We start from the raw sequence: 19,012 nt of genomic DNA on the forward strand, positions 1-19,012 counted from the left end.
AAAAATAAACATTAAAAAATTTTTTTTAATTCACAGAATGACTATTATTATTTCATATTTGCATTCTATATCACAACCCAAATCACCAACTAATGAGCCATTCTGTGAGAAGAGAATGAAAGAGTGAAAGAGATGGGAGACAGCCGTGCCTACAGCCCCACACCAGGCAAGCCTGACTTTAGGCTCAAAAGTTGAAGAATGATGAAGGGAAGAGAAGAGAGGAAGATGAATTTCTCCTTTGATTGTGTGTGCTTCTCATAACAAAAAGTATTTTCTTTTGATTTTCTTGAGATTTTTCTAGTCCATCCCATAATTACACATTTATACCTCTCCATCAAATAAAAGACAAGGAAGAATCACAGAAATGAGCAACTGCTGGACACATAGATGGATACATGGGATAGGCTGCCAAGATTTTACTGTGCCGATTCCCAGACATCTGTCTTTGCCAGGCTTCCATCAGCAATTAGAGGCATAACTGCACTAGGTAGATCCAGGTCTCTAAACACTCTTTACAATTCAAAGATAGACAAGAAAGTTATTTTCTACCACTGTTATGTCTCTGTATCTGCTTGTTTCCGGTTGCATAATTTTGCTGAGACTGGCTAACAGATGCGTGATTTGCTTTTAAGAATAAATTGTATAAAAAAAAAAAGAATAAATTGCATAATGATGAGTTTATTTAATTAGCTATTAATCATGCCACAGAGAAGGGTAATTGCCTAAAAAAATAAAAAGTAAAGAAATGTCCTGGTTTTATTCGTAGTGTACTTTCGTTGGAAACAAACACATTTTATAATGCAGTTAAACATTCCTTTGTCTTTAAATGTTTTGTTTTGAGATAGAACTGCACGCACTTGTAAGAAGATCTTGTGTGCCCCTCACCCAGTTTCCCCCAGTGGTAACATCTTGCAAAACTACAGTGCAATATCATAGCCAAGATATTAATGTTGCTGTAATCTACTGATCTGTTCAGATTTCCCCAGTTTTAAGTGTGTTCATGGGTGTGTCTGTGTATGAGATATCTGTATTTAGTTCTGTGCAGTTTTAGCACATGTTTATGTTCACATGTCTACCACAGTCAAAATACAAACCAGTTCTATCACTATAGAGGATTCTCATATTGCCCTTTTATAACCACACCCACCTCACCCTTCCATAGCTAGTCCCTTGCAACTACTAATGTGTTTATTTCTACCATTTCATCTTTTCAAGGTTACATACATGGAATCATGCAGTACTTGACCACTTGGGACTGGCCACTCATCATAATTCCCTTGAGATTCCTTTAGGCTGTTGTGTCTATCAATAACGTTTACAGTATCGCTATTGCTAAGTAGTAACTCATAAGCGTACTTCAATATGTTTAATGTTCAGCTCTTGAAGGATACCTGGGTTGTTTCCAGTTCTTTCCTATTACAATAAAGCTGCTATGGAACATTCTTATACAGGTTTTTGTATGAGCATAAGTTTTCATTTCTCAGAGACAAATGTCCAATAGTACAATTGTTGGGTTGTGTGGTAATTGCGTGCTCAGATTTATAAGCAACTGCCGAATTGTTTTCCAAAGTGGCTGTACCCTTTTATGCTCCTACCAGCAATGTATGAGTGATTCAGTTTTTCCAACCTTTTTTTTTTTTAACATCTTATTACATTAGTCTGTACAGATGATAAAATTAGTAAATAAATACGTGGCTCATATAAGAACAGCTTGTAAAAAGTCAGTCCAAAAAGTCCAAAGGGTAAAAAGGCAGGAGTCATATAAATAAGCCACATCTTAGGCAACGGCCTCTCTGACTTGTGTCAGCTCCACAGGGCTGCCAGGTATGCAGCAAATGCTTCACGCTCCTGGAAAGTAGACGGTGTGACCTACAGCTTTGCTGGGTCTCAATTAAAATAAATAAATCTTTTCTTTCCAAAACAGGATTATGGCATATAAGATGCTTCAAGTAGCCCTGTGTTCAACATTGCTTATAGGTAAGAATCTATTTCTTTTTTATTTATCATGCCTTTTACAAAATCATGCTGATAGGTAACCACTTTCGACTTTTTTTAAAGAAATGAACAAACATGTTTTATCCACAGATCAATTCTAAAGCATTGGGAAAACCAAACTATCATGTCATGCCATGGTTTTGAACATGTTAGTGTTAATTGTGTGTGATCATTCTGTTCCTAGTTTTGTATTAACATATTAGCATGTCACTAATGCTAAGAAGTCCTTTTAAGTGCTGCTTCCAAAGAAATGCTCTTGTGTCCTTGAACAAAGAAAAATTTTAAATGGCTTTTAGAAACTGTAATACTTACATGGTACCATTGTGTGGAGACCTCAAGGTACTGTGAGAGTGTGAATTCATTAACCTTTAGAGCAAGCTGTAGCTCAGAGAAGTGGTGTTTTAAAGACAGATCAAGGAAGGCACTGAAGGTCAGATGATTTGCTGCCAAATTGACCCAATAATTCAGTGGCTGATATCTGAATGGAACTGAGAGGTCATTTGTTTTTCTTGTAACCAAAACTGAAAATACCTACAAAGGTATAAATTATTTTCACAGTTAAATCTTTACAACTTACAAATACTTTTGGTGAAATGCTTAAATAAGAATAAATTTCTACTTTTATGATAAACTTAAGACCCACAAAAAAAATTACATATTTTTCTTGAGGCGCACACACACATACACACACACATATACACACACAGATAAAAGGATATACTTAGAATATGATTCTAGATATATGTGCACATATATGCATGCGTATATAAATAGCCTTTCATTCTTAAGCATATAAATAATTTTAATAAAGAGTTTTAATCATCAGAGTTATATTTATGTTTGGGACATGTTTAAATAACTGATTTAAACATCTTTAGCCAAGTTTTTATTAGGCAATTATCATCAAAGCATGTATAATCATAGTGGTTACAGCCCACTTCTCCAGATGAAGAAAGTGAGGCTGGCTCAGTTTAAGTGAGTGTTTAGGGAGCACACTGCAAATTGAAGTCATGGGCTACTTACAATCCATCAGTGTACTGCTTTGCTTTGACTGCTGATCCATGCAGTTGGCTTTAGAGTGGGTGACGGTGGATTAGAGCAAGGCTAAAAGCACTACTGCTAGTCAACATTCACCTATGAACAGGCAGGGTCAAAAATATCTGGCAAAAGGAAAATGGTCCTGCAAAATGACTTTTACAGACTTTCTCAGGAAACCAGTTGGAATTCACTTTAACTCCAGCTGAGATACGAATGTGTCTACCTAGAAAGACAACTGGTTTGACTGATTTCACTTCATAAATAAATAAATAAAATTATGTGGCTAAAGTTCGTGAAATAACAAGTTGAGAATTGGAAACCAAGGAGAGAGAAATGTTGACAGAGCTGGGTTCAGCCCTTCAGATCTCAGGAAAGAAGACTTTACCACCTCTAGGCTGGGTACACATAAGTCTTTGGGACCAGATTCATTTCTTACACAAATGATTCGTTTAACTGACATTTTCTAAATCATTCAGCTCTCAAGTAGGAGATCGTAGCTTGAATCAACTTCAGTCACTTCTTCCCTCTCTCTTCCCATCTTTCATTTAAGAATGCAGCTTATTCATCTGCACTTCCTTGGAGCCCTCTACTCATAAGAAAACAACCATCTTAAAAAAGTGTGTGTTTATTATTTAAAAAAAAAAGTTTTCTCTGTTACGGATTAGTTGTCTAACAAATTGCTTTTGTCTAGAACTTAATTTGAAGTCAATAGGGAAAAGATGTCATTATCCATTTTCCAAATGGGAATGCAGAAGCTAAAAATGATGAAGAAGCTTCCCCAAGTAATTACATTCATGAGCACAGTCCTCAAATCATTTTATTGACTTTCTTAAAATAGTAATTTATGCACATTGGAACTGGTTCCCTGGTCAGAGAATTAGAAGTCCAAGTGTCATGATTTGATCAAAAAACAAAAGAAAAACCCTCTCTTCAGCATTTAGGTCAAGAATTGCCTTCTCCTATAATAAAAGCAGCAAATATTAATATTACTACCTGAAGTCTTTATTCTGTGGCAGGGGCCTTCCATAGGTTACCTTAAGTCCACTCTCGTAATCACTCTGAAAATAAGTGTTACGATTTTCCTTCTACAAAGGGAATTTAGGCTTAGAGAAGTTTAATGACTAAACTACACAGTTCATCAATGGTGATGCTGGATTCACACGCAAATCCTCCATTTAGGTCTTCTGAGAACAAAACCCTTCTTTCTGCTACACAAACTGTCTCCTCTGGCCCTGTTGCTAGATATGGGATATGCAGCTACAGGACAGGCAACAGAGCACACAGCAAGCCCACCTGCTAAAAGAGGAATAAATCCACTATTGCGGCCAGTGGTTCTCCAAGAACAGGCCTGGAGTGAGGGAGCTGGATGACTTTATGGGAACAGATAGAGCCAACTAAGATATAACCAGAAGCTTTCTCCAGCTGTGGCTAGTTGTAGTGAGGGTAAAGAGAAGTCCTAACTCAGTATGTTCCACCTCAAGAGGGCACTTGTTAAAATCCAACAGCCCCATTTCACACAAAGGAGAAATATGGAAAATACGCATATGTGGAAAGTGTTTCACAGAGTAAGTAAGCCAGTCCTTGAGGTTGACCCATATGTGAAACAAGCTGGAGGTTCTTGCTGCCCGTATTGTCAACCTGTGATAAGCTCACATGAAGTGCAAGTATGTCTTCTGGTTTTAGACAGTAGAGGCAAACTGCCTTTAGCCTGTTTCTCTAGCAGACATCCAGGTCCTATTTTTACTCCACGGCTAGCAACCAACAGCAGTTTGTCTTGAAGGTTTTTGTTTCGTTGGTTGGGTTGGGTTGGGTTGGGTTTTTCTGATAAGAGCTTTTAAGCTCACATTCTTCCCTTTGACCCAGTCAGCCCCTCCCCCCCCCACCCCCCCATCCCCACACTCCAGTGGCTCCGTTTTTTGCCTTCCTTTGTGCCATCGTAGAAGGAACGAGGAACGGCCCTTCTCAGTCATCCAGCTGCCCTCCCTACCCTCCCATTCCTTGGGAGTCTATTTTCTGTATATAGTTTTAGTGTGTTTTATAAGAATTTGCTCTTAATTTTATCTACTCACTTTGGCTTAAGGTTGATCAATGCTCTCAAGAAAGTGAGTAGTGAGAATAAACTGGGAAATAACTCAGAGAAAAATATCATTGCCTGTGACTGGATTCTTTGAGCACTCTGGTTGTTACAGAAAAACCATCTATTTTCCTGTCCATGTGGCACCATTTGTCAGGGCCCTAGAGTTGGAAATCCCATCAATTCACACAGGCAATGACCCACAAGGGTTACTATTGAATCATATTAAATGCTGCCTTTTGTGAGTTACAAATTTCTCTGTCCACAAAATTAAAAGCAAATAAAAGATCTGCCAGGTCCAAAACATGAGCCCAGGAATTACATGGCCATGCGTGTGAGCATGTATGTTTGTGTATGTTAATGCGCTCAGAGCAGGTTAGAACAGACTGAGCTTAAACTCAAGTAATACTAGTTTCTATTTACTTTGCAACAAAGTCAACACACTAGCAATTGTAACATCAGTAAAGCTGAAGCTCCCAAGTTAAAAGTTCATTTATGAAAGCATTTCCTTAACAGGTTAGTAAAATGATGGAATTTAAGAGCTAGTCCTGAAGTTCAGTGTCTTTTTTTTTTTTTCCTAACTAATTTCCATTGACTCTTTTGCCCTCTGTCTTTTACTTCCCTATTTGTCCTGTTCCTTTTTTCTACGACTTTTCACCTCTTGAACCTTTCATTTTTATAACCTCCCTTATTTTCTATTTCCTTTCATTTCTTTTCTTGATTTCTCCCTTCTCCTTCTTTTTCTTCTTCATATTTTTCCTCCAAAACCCAAAATTTTTTCTCTCTCATTCTCTCTCTCATTAACTTTTATCTGAATTGTAGCAAAGTGACAGTCTATTACATGAAATACAACTCTTCTCTTTTCCACCATAAATTTTTCGATCAGTGATCAAAATTTAGAGTGGGAATCAAAAAATAACTATTTCATAATTTCTAACAAAAATTATTAACACAGAGAATAAAATATTCAACTTTATTTTTTAAATATTCAATTTTTTTAATATTCAACTTTAAATATATGAACCTAAACATGAGTATTTTAATTATTCACAAAATTAGAAAATTTCTCCTACGCTTAGATCTTTGAAAATTTTACCATATGGCCAAGATGTCCATATATCCTTTTCTCCTGATCCTCTTTTGTACTTAATTCCAAGTGACTATTTATACTTTATTTTAATACTTAATTTACGTGCCTGGGCATTTCTTTCTTTTTTTTTTTTTTTAAGACAAACATTTTAAGGGATGAGACTAGGACTCAATCCAATAAAAATAGTAAATAATAAATGTAATTCTTTAATTGCTTATACTGAATGCTAAGTGCTTTGCTTTCAGCATCCGGTACCTGAGCATTTTTGAACTCGTGCCAGGACTGTAGTGCTTATTCTCCATCTCCAGCACCAGGCATCATGTAACACTTCAAGTAGCAGTATCACCCAGCCCTTAAGGGAAACAGCTAGCTGTGGCCCATCCTGTGGATTTGTCAGACATTGCTGTGTCTTCTGCCCCCACTAAATTCCACCATGTTTATTCACAGGCAAAGAATTCCTTCCCTCATTGTAACTGTTTATGAATATTCACAGAATTCACAGCCCTGGCTTTCCAGGGATGATGAGTTAGTTCCTGCTGGTTGGAGGGCCCTGGTCTATTCTGTTTTTGTTTTTGGTGGGTTTTTTTATTTGTTTGCTTGTTTGTTTCTTTTCTTTTTAATGTTTATTTATTTTTTGAGAGAGAGAGACACAGAGTGTGAGCAGGGGAGGGGCAGAGAGGGAGGGAGACACAGAATCTGAACCGGTCTCCAGGCTCCGAGCTGTCAGCACAGACAGAGCCTGACTCGGGGCTCAAACTCACAAACCATGAGATCATGACCTGAGCGGAAGTCGGACGCTCAACCGACTGAGCCACCCAGGTGCCCCTGTTTGTTTCTTTTTTTCTCTGTTTCTTAGTGAGGCTTAGAGACAACAGACATGTTGGGTTCTCTGTACCACCTTCTGACACATAGAACTCCCCACTTCCCTTCTTTGCCTGCTTATTTGATCAAGAGGAGAGATAAACCAAAGATGATCATGGAAGGCAATCAATTCCCTTTAATCCTGAGAGTGGCTAATTTGGAAGACATAACATAGTATAAGATATAAAGGACCTGATGACTGGACCCCAGAATTTGGTAAATTTCATATCTAGTTGCAGGTTGCAGAACCAGAAGAGAAAGTATGATCTCTGAGGGCAGCTAACTCTCAAGAGAAAGAAGCAAGAGCTAGCTGAACATGCCAAGTTATGCCTTTTGGACAGTTAAATGGGGCACCACCCCTTCTGAGGGGCAGAGTCTATCTACAAGTGGGGAGAAGGGTGAGCTGAGGTTACTCTAAATGAGTTTCTTCTACAGGAAAGAAAATAGGACTCTGCCATCAGACTCTGTCCTTTGATTCTATATCTTATATTTCACATCAGGCTTTCTGGTGTTTTTTCATGTATAGGTTCCTCTTCTTGTGTAGGTACAAGGAATCATCTTCACAGTCAGGTGCACAGTATAAAGACTATTCAGTTATTTCTCCAATATCAAATTTAAAGACTCCTTTTCAACCTTCCCTGGGTGATAACAAAATAGGGAATCATTCCATTTCCAATTGTACAGTTTTCATTACCAACATACTGCTCCGCAGCCCACGATGGGCACTCTTCTCTGTGCATAATGTGAATACATTTTTATTTGTATTCTTTTAATTATTGGCTAGGACTATTCTGACTTCTCCTTCACTTATTTCTATCTATCTCAGTGCTGAATTTCTCAGCATGTGAACTCCTTGTTGGTAGTAGGAGCGGTACCCATTTAGTATATTCTATATGTTTTTGATGCCCTAACACCATGCAGAGAAAGCAATTTTCAGTTAATGACCTATTTGTTATGAATATATTCCAATTAAAAATACTAGAGCTAGAAGAGACCTTAGTTAGCTTCATATGATCTAGCCTCATTTTACTTTTTTTTTAAATTTTTATTTATTTATTTTTGAGAGAGAGAAAGTGAGAGCACAAGTGTGCACACATACAAGCAGGGGAGGGGCAAAGAGAGAGACAGACAGAATCCTAAGCAGTCTCCACGCTGTCAGCGCAGAGCCCCACATGGGCTTCTAAAGCAGAAACCATGAGATCATGACCTGAGCCGAAATCGAGAGCTGGATGGATGCCTAACCAACTGAGTCAAGGATCAGGTGCCTTTGATCCAGCCTCCTTTTAAAGAACAGGAAATGGAAAGGCAGGAGTAACCAGCTAATGACCCAACAAATCACTGGCAGGGCCAGGATAAGACTCTCAATCTCTGATCCTTCTTGGTTTGTGTGGCAAGAGCTGTGATCTCGAATATCTCCATACTCTGAAGTGGCTGCCTTACTTGAACTGTACAGAATTTTCTGCAGACTATATTCAAGATATGTTTAGATAGCAGAACTAAGCTTGACAGATCCTATTAAAACTACTATGATACAGGATGAAAGGAAGGAGGGTGTGTAGGGAGTTGGGAAGAAAAAAAAGGAAGATTTTTTTTTATAGCTTATGATTTCAAAGTTTAAAAAAGGCATTAACCTGGCTGATACTGCCCACATTAAAAAAATTAAAAACCAACAAAGTAATAAAACTCAGGGTTCAGTTTTCAAACCCCAGCAGTATTATATAGGCTTACAAACACAAACTCTGATCTTGCTCTCACTAACTTTCAAGGTTGATCAGGCAGAATGAAAAAGGGAGGAGAAATTTCTCAAGCAGAGAGGATAATAGCATGCCCTTCTGTATAACTTGCATTTTATTTCCAGCCCTGCCAATGACTTACTATGTGACCTTGAGTGAGTCATTTCATCTCCGTGTGTCAATTTTCTCATTTGTAAAGTAGGATAATAAATACTACTTTCTGTCTCTCTCCTGGGTGATGTTATTATCACCACCAATTAATATTTATTGGATGCCTGTTGGGCACATAATGCTGAAATAGGTGCTTTGAATGTTCAGGGGCGAGGGTGGGGGATGAGGGGGAGATTGCATCAGTGAAATATTTTCCATGAGCAAAAAGATAGAAGATTTTCAAAAGACAGAATTATTAGAGCTTAAAATAGCTATGGTTTATATTTTAAACAATGCTTCTCTGCTAAGATTTATGTAATACATTTTTTTTCCCTTAGCAATTGTACAATACACCATGACAATTATAGTGCAGATATTGGTTTTACTTTTGGATGATTCCAAGTAACACTATCTTAAGTGGTTACTGTATTTTCTTTATCTAGCTGTAAATTATATCCTGAGCCTAATGTATGTACAAACATTTATTAGATATTGATATTGAATCTTCTTTGCCTAGATACTCTATTTTGAAAACCTCCCCCTCTCATTTTTTTTTTAATTTTTTTTAACGTTTATTTATTTTTGAGACAGGGAGAGACAGAGCATGAACGGGGGAGGGTCAGAGAGAGGGAGACACAGAATCTGAAACAGGCTCCAGGCTCTGAGCTGTCAGCACAGAGCCCGACGCGGGGCTCGAACTCACAGAGTGCAAGATCGTGACCTGAGCCGAAGTCGGCCGCTTAACCGACTGAGCCACCCAGGCGCCCCTTATTTTTTTTTTAACAGAATAACACATTAAATGTCTAATACTGTAACACCTTTTCTTCAAAGAGAATGAAGAGAAATCTGAGAAGTGGTCTATGAACACATCTCAGTTAAAACTAGAACTTCAATGCTGGGCAGTCCTCACTAGTGAGCCCAAACGAATGAGTTCCCTGTTCTGTTCCAGTCAGTCCTGTCTTCCCATCCATGGTGTCAGTCACCTGATTCAGGTCCCACTTATCTCTCCTCTGGGCCATTAGAAGAGGCCCCAACCTGTTCCTCTCACTCTCTCTTCCTTTTACCATCTGCATTTCACACTGACAAAGGAGTTTCCAAAAGTATCTGTGAATGGATAAGCAAAATGTTGGCATATACATACAAAATATTATTCAGTCTTAAAAAGGAATGAGTAACTGGGGCACCTGGGTGACTCAGTCAGTTAAGTATCTGGCTCTCGATTTCAGCTCAGGTCATGATCTCACAGTTCATGAATTTGAGCCCCACATTGGGCTCTGTGCTGACAGTGCAGAGCCTGCTTGGGATTCTTTCTCTCTCCCTCTCTCTCTGTCCCTCACCCACTCGTGCTCAGCCATGCTCTCTCGCTCTCTCTCAAAATAAATAAAAATTAAAATAAATAAAATAAAATAAAAAGGAATGAAATGCTGATCTATGTTACAACATGTAAACCTTGAAGATACTCAACTGAGATAAATCAGACACAAAGGGACAAATAGTGCATGATTCCTCTTACAATGAGGTACCTACAATTAGCAAATTCATAGAAACAGAAAGCTAATGATGGTTGCCAGGGGCTGGAGGAAAGAGTGACGAGAATTGTTAAAGGATACTGAGTTTCTATTTGAGGGGATAAAAAAGTTCTTGAGGTAGTGGTGATGGTTTTAGAACATTGTGAATGTGGTTGATGCCACTGAATCGTACAAATAAAAATGGTTAAAATGGTAATTTTTCTGTTGGCATATTTTATCACAATCAAACAAAAACTTTTTAAGCAAATGTGGTCCTATCATTTTCTTGTTCAGAAATAATAATTAATTGTTTGAAGAATAAAGTCCAAACTCCTTGGTATGAGAGTAATTATCCCTCAGGATCAGGCCCCGGCTTATCTTTCCAATGTTCATTTTGACCACATCTACACCTCAACCCTACCCTGCAGTCACATTGGCAAAGTGATGGTCACCGAACCTGAGCCTTCTTTGTTCCTCTGTTCCTTGGCTCTCGAATCTTCTTCAGCCTGGAATACATGTGCTTTGTTTCCACTCCCTTCTTCCTAACTGTGGGAACATTCCATAACCTTTGAAGCCCAACTCAAAACCGATTTCTCTGTGATGCCTCCATGCCAATATCAGAATTAATCATTCCCCCTTCAATTGGTCTGGCCACAATATGTTTCCTTGTAATTATTTATGAGCTCTGAATATAATGTGAATTCCTTAGGGGCAGAGTTATTCTTTGTTTATCTTTCTCTGCAATGATGATCAGAGCAGAGACTAGGATGAGGCAAGTGGAGATCTTATGGCACAACATCGTGAGCTTGAGGGCAAGTTTCTTCTTCTGTTTTATGCCCTAGTGGCCTCACTTGTTTCATCTGGGTCTCAGCTCCGGTGATTAGCAGGTTATCTTGACATCAGTAGGCACTTATAAAGCACCATATTAGTTATCTACTATGACATAACTATTTTCCCCAAACTATAGCAGCTTAAAACAATAAACATTTATTATTGTACACTTTCTGAAGGTCAGGAATTTGGGAATGGATTAAGTCAGTGATTCTGACTCAGGATCTCTCGTGAGGGTACAGTAAAGATGTCAGTGAGGGCTACTGTGATCTGAGGACTGTTGTGATCTGAAGGCTTGACTGGAGCAAAAACATCAGGTTCCCAGGTGCTCCATTTGTATGGCTTTTGGTGGGAGGTTTCAATTCCTTGACACATGGGTCTCTCTTCAGGGCTGTTTGAGTGTCCTCACAACATGGCAGCTGTCTTCCATTTGAGCAATTGATTCAAGAATGGGACAAGGCAGAAACTATAACATCTTTTATGTGCTAGCCATAGAAATCACACACAGTCACTTCTGCACTATCCTGTGGTTACACAGGGCACTCTACTAAATGAAAGAAGACCACAGAGGATATGAGTACCAAGGAGGCAGTGATCTTTGGGGGACATTTTGGAGGATGGCTTCCACAGGCATGCTGGTTTGATTGTTTTGAATTTGATTACCTGCCAGCAGGCTAGTATTACTTCTATCGTCTGTTGCTACTATCTTCTAAAAATTTGACTTTTATCTTTTCTTTTTAAATTACTGAATAACATAAATTGCTAACTTTCTATTAATAAAGAATGTGTCTGAGTCATTTTTCTATTTTCCATCACTAGTAGTGTTTTGCACCTACAGACAGCCTGATCTATGCATAATATCCACAATATTTTCTTTTTTTTTTTTTTTCAACGTTTATTTATTTTTGGGACAGAGAGAGACAGAGCATGAACGGGGGAGGGGCAGAGAGAGAGGGAGACACAGAATCGGAAACAGGCTCCAGGCTCTGAGCCATCAGCCCAGAGCCTGACGCAGGGCTCGAACTCACGGACCGCGAGATCGTGACCTGGCTGAAGTCGGACGCTTAACCGACTGCGCCACCCAGGCGCCCCTATCCACAATATTTTCAATAGGTAGGCATTTAGAACGAGAGCTTAGTGGGTTAACAAATTAATCTAGAGGTAATAGAACTAATAACTAGAACCCTGCTTAGTGCTCAGGTCAAGCTTGGAAAAGCAGATCATACAGAATGTTTAAGTAATGATTGGTTCCTTTTTATCTATAAGTGCAAAAGACTATTATTATTATTATCATTATCATTATTATTACTTTCCTTTGGCCCCAAGAATTCCTGTTTCTTAGTCATAATATTGTACAGTGGCTTTAAAGGGAGAATTCTATCTCCCCTTCCTACTAGCCATGAATATATTATTTAAGTTTTCTGTGATGTAGTTTCCTTGTCCACAAAATGAAATGATTGATAGTGCAGCTTCTTAAGTTTGTTGTATTAAATAAGGTAATTCAGGTAAAGTACTTAGCACAATGCTTAATAAATGTCAACTATCATTATTTGTGTGTGTGTGTGTATAGATAGATATAGATATAGATATAGATATAGATATAGATAGATATAGATATAGATAGATATATATGTATATACATATATAAATGACATTGATACATACACACACATTCATGCACAAATAACCTAGCCACCTCTAACCATTGTCTTCAGACATCCATTTTACAGATTCCCAGTGCCACACATTTTTGCTCACATCATTCCTCTAGCTTAAAATTTAAAGTCTTGCTCCTTCTCCCATCCTGCTAAATTTAATCTTTTCTTCAAGGAAGAGTTTCAGCAATTTTCCTGATCACGAAAATGTCTGCTTGTGCCCCAGAGCCCCAAAGCTTAATAACACTGCCTTCTCCTAAACTCCCTTAGTGCAATCAAATCCTATGTTTCCTTGTTTTATTTTGAATCTTGGACCCTTCCTTCCCCTCCCTTACAGAGGGGAGGTTTTGTATCTTATAGTCCACTGTAATCCTGGTCGGTAGAATCCTGTTAATGATGAAGCTATAGAGTACCTAATGTAACATTCGTAATAAATGACTCTTTATCACAAGCAATGAACAGATTGTATTGTTACCACAAATAGGTGGGCAGTGTGCTCTTCCTTTATATGGATTCAAATTAGAACTCTGAACACAATTGTGTTTTATTTGGGAATAAAAACACAATATAGAGTGTTAAAATTTCAAGATATAAAAAAGTCTGGATTTTAAAAACAGTCATCTTTTTTTTTTCTCTTAATCCTGGAGTGGAAAGGAATCTAAAATACAAACCTCTTCAATTCAGTGATAGATCTATCAATACTAACAATTGAAACCACAGTGCCAGATTTGGAAGCAGTCTACTTCAAACTGAAAGAAAAGGTTTGGAAGGGAAGAATAAAAGATTGTTGACTGCCTGGCTTGAGCCAGGTGGTTTACAGTCATGAATATATCCAATCCTTACGGCAATCCTATATTATTGTGTTACTGTGTTATTATTCTATGTCTTTATATACAAGAAAACTACAGCTTAGAGGAATAAAGAAACTTGTCTAAAAAAGTGATAGAGCTGGAATTTGAATTCAGATCTGTGGGCTCCCATGCATGTAAAGAAGGTTCTAAAAGTCTTTTCCGTTCATCACATGGCACTGGCTTTCATGCTGTACTATATTCAGGACACAGGGTGATGATAGTGCAGTCATGGCAAAAGGCTGAGGAGCAGTCATCTCCCACGAAGCATAGCTTTTTCAGGATCTCCTTGTCAGGCACCCAGACTCCCAAAGGCCACAGCTATGTCTCTTTAAGAGGATAAACAGTGAGATGTAAACTATTGCCCTAAAAGATGCTGTGCTCTTGGACTCTAAATTACAGGAGCGTTGGGAGCACCATTTTTGTTGGAGGACCCTGCAAACCAGTTCCTACATCTCAAAAGACACATATATTTGCAGGATTACTGGGACCCAGATGGCAATCCAAATATGTGGGGAAACACGCTGGCTGATAAGGTATTTGCATTAGAAACAAATGGCTTCCCACCATCTATCTTGTTAAATAGGCATTGCATCAGCAGGCGTTAACACACCATCAGCCCTGATTTTTTCTATCTGCCCTGAGCTGTAACTGCTCCTTCCTTCCCATAAAATGGCTTTTGTCTAGTAAACTTCACCTCTTCCTTCAAGACTAAAATCAAATGTCCCCTTCTTTCTGAAGACTTTCCCTTCTTTCCTGGGTAACATTCTTTCTTTTCTCCCCATTGCGTGCCGTTCACATGTGAATGGCACACTGAAATTGTTTCTTTGTGCACCCAACCTCCCTTACCTAGGCTACAGAGGTGAGGTGCATGTCATGTCTTATCCATCAAGGTCATTTTTCTCAGAACCTATCAAAATGATTGTTACTCAGTCAAATCTCAGTAGATTATTGCATATTTGAGTAGGTGGATAAATGGACCGCAGTCACATTTAGTTCCCTTTTAGTTGTTCAGCAGCTTATTTTCCAAACCTTTAATAATCATCCAAGCATTTAATGTCATTCCTTCATTTGCTTGCCTTCCATATACTTTTTACTCATTTGGAAGTCTCACTCCAAGAGAAATAAAGAAGAAACGTGCTTTAGCCTGTTTTATTCCATGTTTACTCTTTTGATGGAAAAAAAAAAAAAAACAAAAAAAACATTGAAACTCCAGGCCAAATGAAATTGTTGAATTGTCTGAGGATTTCAATTATTCATGATTTCTCTCTTAAAATTTAGCAATTTAGCAAACAAAAATGTATAACAAATTAATTAATCCCTTCATTTGCTTGTTCTTTTTCTCTTTACGTGTGTATCAAGCTCTATTACCAGGCTAAAGGGTTGTATAAAGTCATAAAAAATTTGAATGTCTTTGTTTTTCTGGGGCCTTGGTCCTATCCTTACTCTGCACAGTTGAGTTTTAACTGGTCTACCAGGAATGGCTCATTTCTGGTTAGCATTTGCTGATGAAAACCACCGGCTTGAATAATGCATCTAGTTTTGTGCCTGTTTTTCTCCAACAGGCATCATTTAGAGGTATTAAAGCCAGACATTTGTTTATTTGGCAAATTAAATATTACATAAGCGAGTAGACTGTGTCTTCTTTATGGAATACTGAAATTTTCAAGTACACTCCTGCCTATAATTGTAGACTAGCACTGTGATCAACTGACAGATACTATAATGTAACAAGACTCTGCCACACTGGTTCATGCGGTAGCCCCATAAATACTGTAAAACATTTAAGCATTGAAGAATATAGGTCACTAAAAGTATGTTCACCAAACCTTTTTTTGTATTATTCTTCCACTCTATTTCTCTCAATCTTTTAGGATTATCTGTATGATTACCTGAATAATTGATGTAACATGTGTTCTCCATACTCAGAGATCATGACTTAAAGTTTCTTTTGTTACAGGCTCATGAAACATGGACTGCTTTGAAAACAATAGCACAATATTATCTGAATGTGAATACCTTCACTTTTGACATGTCCACTTCCCAGTAAATGTGCTTTGATGGTTAAACCAGGAGAGAAAAAAACGATGGGAGTCAACATGGCAATGCAACCAAACTGTGGGCTTTGGAGACATGGAGGCAAATCTCTGCCACTTACAAGATTACTTAATATGTCTGTCTCATGGAACTGTTGAAAGGAGTAAATATAAAAATCCATCTAGAGACCTAGAATTAGAAGTTCTCAGTAAATTCTAGATCTTAAGATGAGAACTAAAATGAAGACAATAGTACTAACATTGATTAAAAAAGGGCTCTTCTGGAAAAGGAAACCGAAAGCAAAAAAGTAGTGCCATTAAAACTCACTGTTGATAGCTTACTTTCTTTTGCTTCCTTTTTGAGAGAGTTAATTCGCTTTTTAATTAAAGGAAGAGGAGGGGTGCCTGGGTGGCTCAGTTGGTTGAGCATCCAACTCTTGATTTTGGCTCAGGTCATGATCCCATGGTTTGTGTTGGGCTCTGCACTGAGAGCACAGAGCCTGCTTGGGATTCTCTCTGCCCACCTCCTGCTCCTGTGTATGTGCATGTGCTCTCTCTCTCTCTAAATAAATAAATAAATCAGCTTTATAAAAAAAAAAAAGGAATAGGGATCTCTCAAATGGAGTTGGTCCTATCTTTTCAGTACTTTTCACTTTCTAAAGCCAGTCTATTTTAAGATCGTGCTTTTGAAACTTTTTCCATCAAAGGTGTGCTGCTGAGGGCAGTAGAGAATACAATCTTAACTCTTATCTGGGGGCAGATGAACCCACTGGAAATGTTCACCTGTAAGTGCAAACCTCCTTAGGAATTTTGCAAAATTTGTGCAAGCTTTGCATTTAAGTCCATAATATGTTGATATTTATTTCAATTTGAAACATTTTTAACTTACCGACCAAAAATACTTACTGCTGCTTTTCAATAAAACTGAAAAATTGACTCTAAAGAAAAGTGAACTACATTCATGCTATAGTTTTCCATATACCCACAAAATACCATTTCAGTACCCTACTTTGAGAAGTAGTGAGGACATGATAGAACCAATCACCTGGATTGCCCCACTCCCCAAAATCACAGATAAGTGGAAATTTTGTTTCCCAGAGTCTATTTCTGTCTACATACCTAGGTCAGTTGTTCTCTGGGGGATTTCATTTGGTAAATGGAAGCATCCCCTCAAGACCAGAGTGGGTCTTATGTGGTCTTACAGTAGTCCTCAGCACTTTTTCAATAGCGGGTATGTTGGGAAAATCAAATGTCAAGAAGCTACAATAGGAAGACTTTGGCCCAACACTTGGTATTTCCCATTTCCTATCCAATATCTTAGAGGCATTTTCAGTGAGAAATTTGAAGCTTATGCATAATTTATCCATTTAACTGCTTTCTATTTTCTATATATAAACATATTTTTTTTAATTTTTAATGTTTTTTATTTATTTTGGGGAGAGAGAGAGAGACAGAGAGTGAGTGGGGGAGGTGCAGAGAGAAAGAGAGAGGGGGACACAGAATCTGAACCAGGCTCCAGGCTCTGAGCTGTCAGCACAGAGCCTGACTTGGGACTCTAACCCACGAACCCTGAGATCATGACCTGACCTGAAGTCGGTCGCTTAACCAACTGAACCACACAGGCCCACTACAAACATATATTTTTAAATCAAAACACAACTGAATGGACAAAAGAAAGAAGATATATCATTTGGGGTTGCAGTAAGAAATGAAGTTGAGATTATACATGAATACATCTCAGAGTTTCAACAATAATACAGATTTTTTGCTACCACAAAGTTCCATTCTTTGATCATTTAATATAAAATTAGAGAACATCTGTGTATTGATCAGGGTTCTCCAGAGAATCAGAATCAATAAAATGTGTATACACAGAGAAAAAGATTTATTTTAACGAATTGGCTCATGTGATTATGGAGGCTGGCAAGAATAAAACCCACAGGGCAGGCTAACTGGTTGGAAACCAGAGAAGAACCAATGTTGCAGCTCAAGGCTGAAGGTCATCAGGCCAGAACACCAAGAAAGAGCTGATCTTGCAGTTTGAATCCTAAGGCCATCTGTTGGCGGAATTCCCTCTTGTTTATGGAAGGTTAGGTTTTTATTCTATTTAGGCCTTCAACTTATTGGACGGGGCCCATTCACAACATGGAGGGCAATATACGTAAAGTCCACCAATTTAAATGTTAATCTGATCCAACAACAACATCACAGAGACATCCAGAACAATGTTTGACCTCATATTGGGCACAGTAGCTCAATCAAGTTGACACACAAGTTAACCATTACAACCCATTTGAAGTTATTTAGATTGTATACACGTGCACACACACACACACACACACACTCACACAGCTGTGATGGAAGCAACATATGGAGTAAAAAAAGAAAAGGATTTCAATTCATTTCTTCTCTTCAGTATAATACAAGGAAGAAGCTGGGTGAATTGTGGGCCATCAATAATGTGAAATTGTAAGTCAGCTGCCAACTTAATTTTGATTTAGGGAGCACTAAAAGGCAGTTCTCCAGGTAGGTTGTTATCTGATCAAACAAGCACGAAAAGGAGGTTTCTTCTACAAGAAATAATTTTCATGAGAAACTATCGGAAATTTATAGGATATCAGAAAACCAATGAAAACAACCGGGTCTATGTAAAATAATGTTTCTGGAAATCCAGCAGTTAACTTCTACACAGCTGAGCAGGAAGTGGTGAGTATTCAGTTTTTCAGAGTATTTAGGTTTTTTTTTTTTTAGGATTTAAGAAAACCTAAGTACCACATATTTGGTGTCTACATGCAAAATTAGTTTAGATCAGAAGAACTCTTAATTCAGTGTTGAAAGAAATTGATTGTATTGAGGGACCAATTATGGGGCTGACTCAATTTAACTGAATTTTTTCAAAATGGTAAGTGATTTGTGTGTGTATGTGGTGGGGGAGGGTGTCCTCTGATTTACGTCTGTATCTAATTTATAAACCCTGTGTAAAATCTACTTGTTTGAAGACAAAAGTCTTATTCAACATTTTTAAGAGTCCAGAACAAAGGACACGAATTGCACAATAGTATGAAAAATAGAAAGGATCAGAAACTACCCTTTTCTGAGGTGCCTGAGTGGCTCAATTAGTTAAGTGTCTGACTATTGATTTCCGATCAGGTCATGATCTCCTGGTTCATGAGTTTAAGCTCGGAGTTGGGCT

At 38.0% G+C, this 19,012-nt stretch overlaps 1 protein-coding gene across 1 annotated transcript; it reads left to right on the plus strand.

The window, feature by feature from the left end:
- Window positions 1-1,864: 1,864 nt before the first annotated feature.
- Window positions 1,865-16,160, plus strand: CC2H3orf85 (chromosome C2 C3orf85 homolog). Its single transcript, XM_045036437.1, has 3 exons — window positions 1,865-1,977; window positions 14,186-14,319; window positions 15,744-16,160. Exons 1-3 carry the CDS (start codon window positions 1,929-1,931, stop codon window positions 15,831-15,833), a joined length of 273 nt encoding a protein of 90 aa, XP_044892372.1. The 5' UTR covers window positions 1,865-1,928; the 3' UTR covers window positions 15,834-16,160.
- The last annotated feature ends 2,852 nt before the right edge of the window (window positions 16,161-19,012 follow it).

Source organism: Felis catus, chromosome C2 (assembly GCF_018350175.1).
Source record: "Felis catus isolate Fca126 chromosome C2, F.catus_Fca126_mat1.0, whole genome shotgun sequence".
Classification (NCBI taxonomy): Eukaryota; Metazoa; Chordata; class Mammalia; order Carnivora; family Felidae; genus Felis; species Felis catus.

Coding starts and splice junctions, on each gene's coding strand:
- CC2H3orf85 (XM_045036437.1), top strand. CDS start 1,929: ATGGCATATAAGATGCTTCAAGTAGCCCTGTGTTCAACATTGCTTATA. Junction 1,978..14,185: donor GTGTTCAACATTGCTTATAG/GTAAGAATCTAT, acceptor TCTAAATTACAG/GAGCGTTGGGAGCACCATTT. Junction 14,320..15,743: donor GAAACACGCTGGCTGATAAG/GTATTTGCATTA, acceptor CTTTTGTTACAG/GCTCATGAAACATGGACTGC.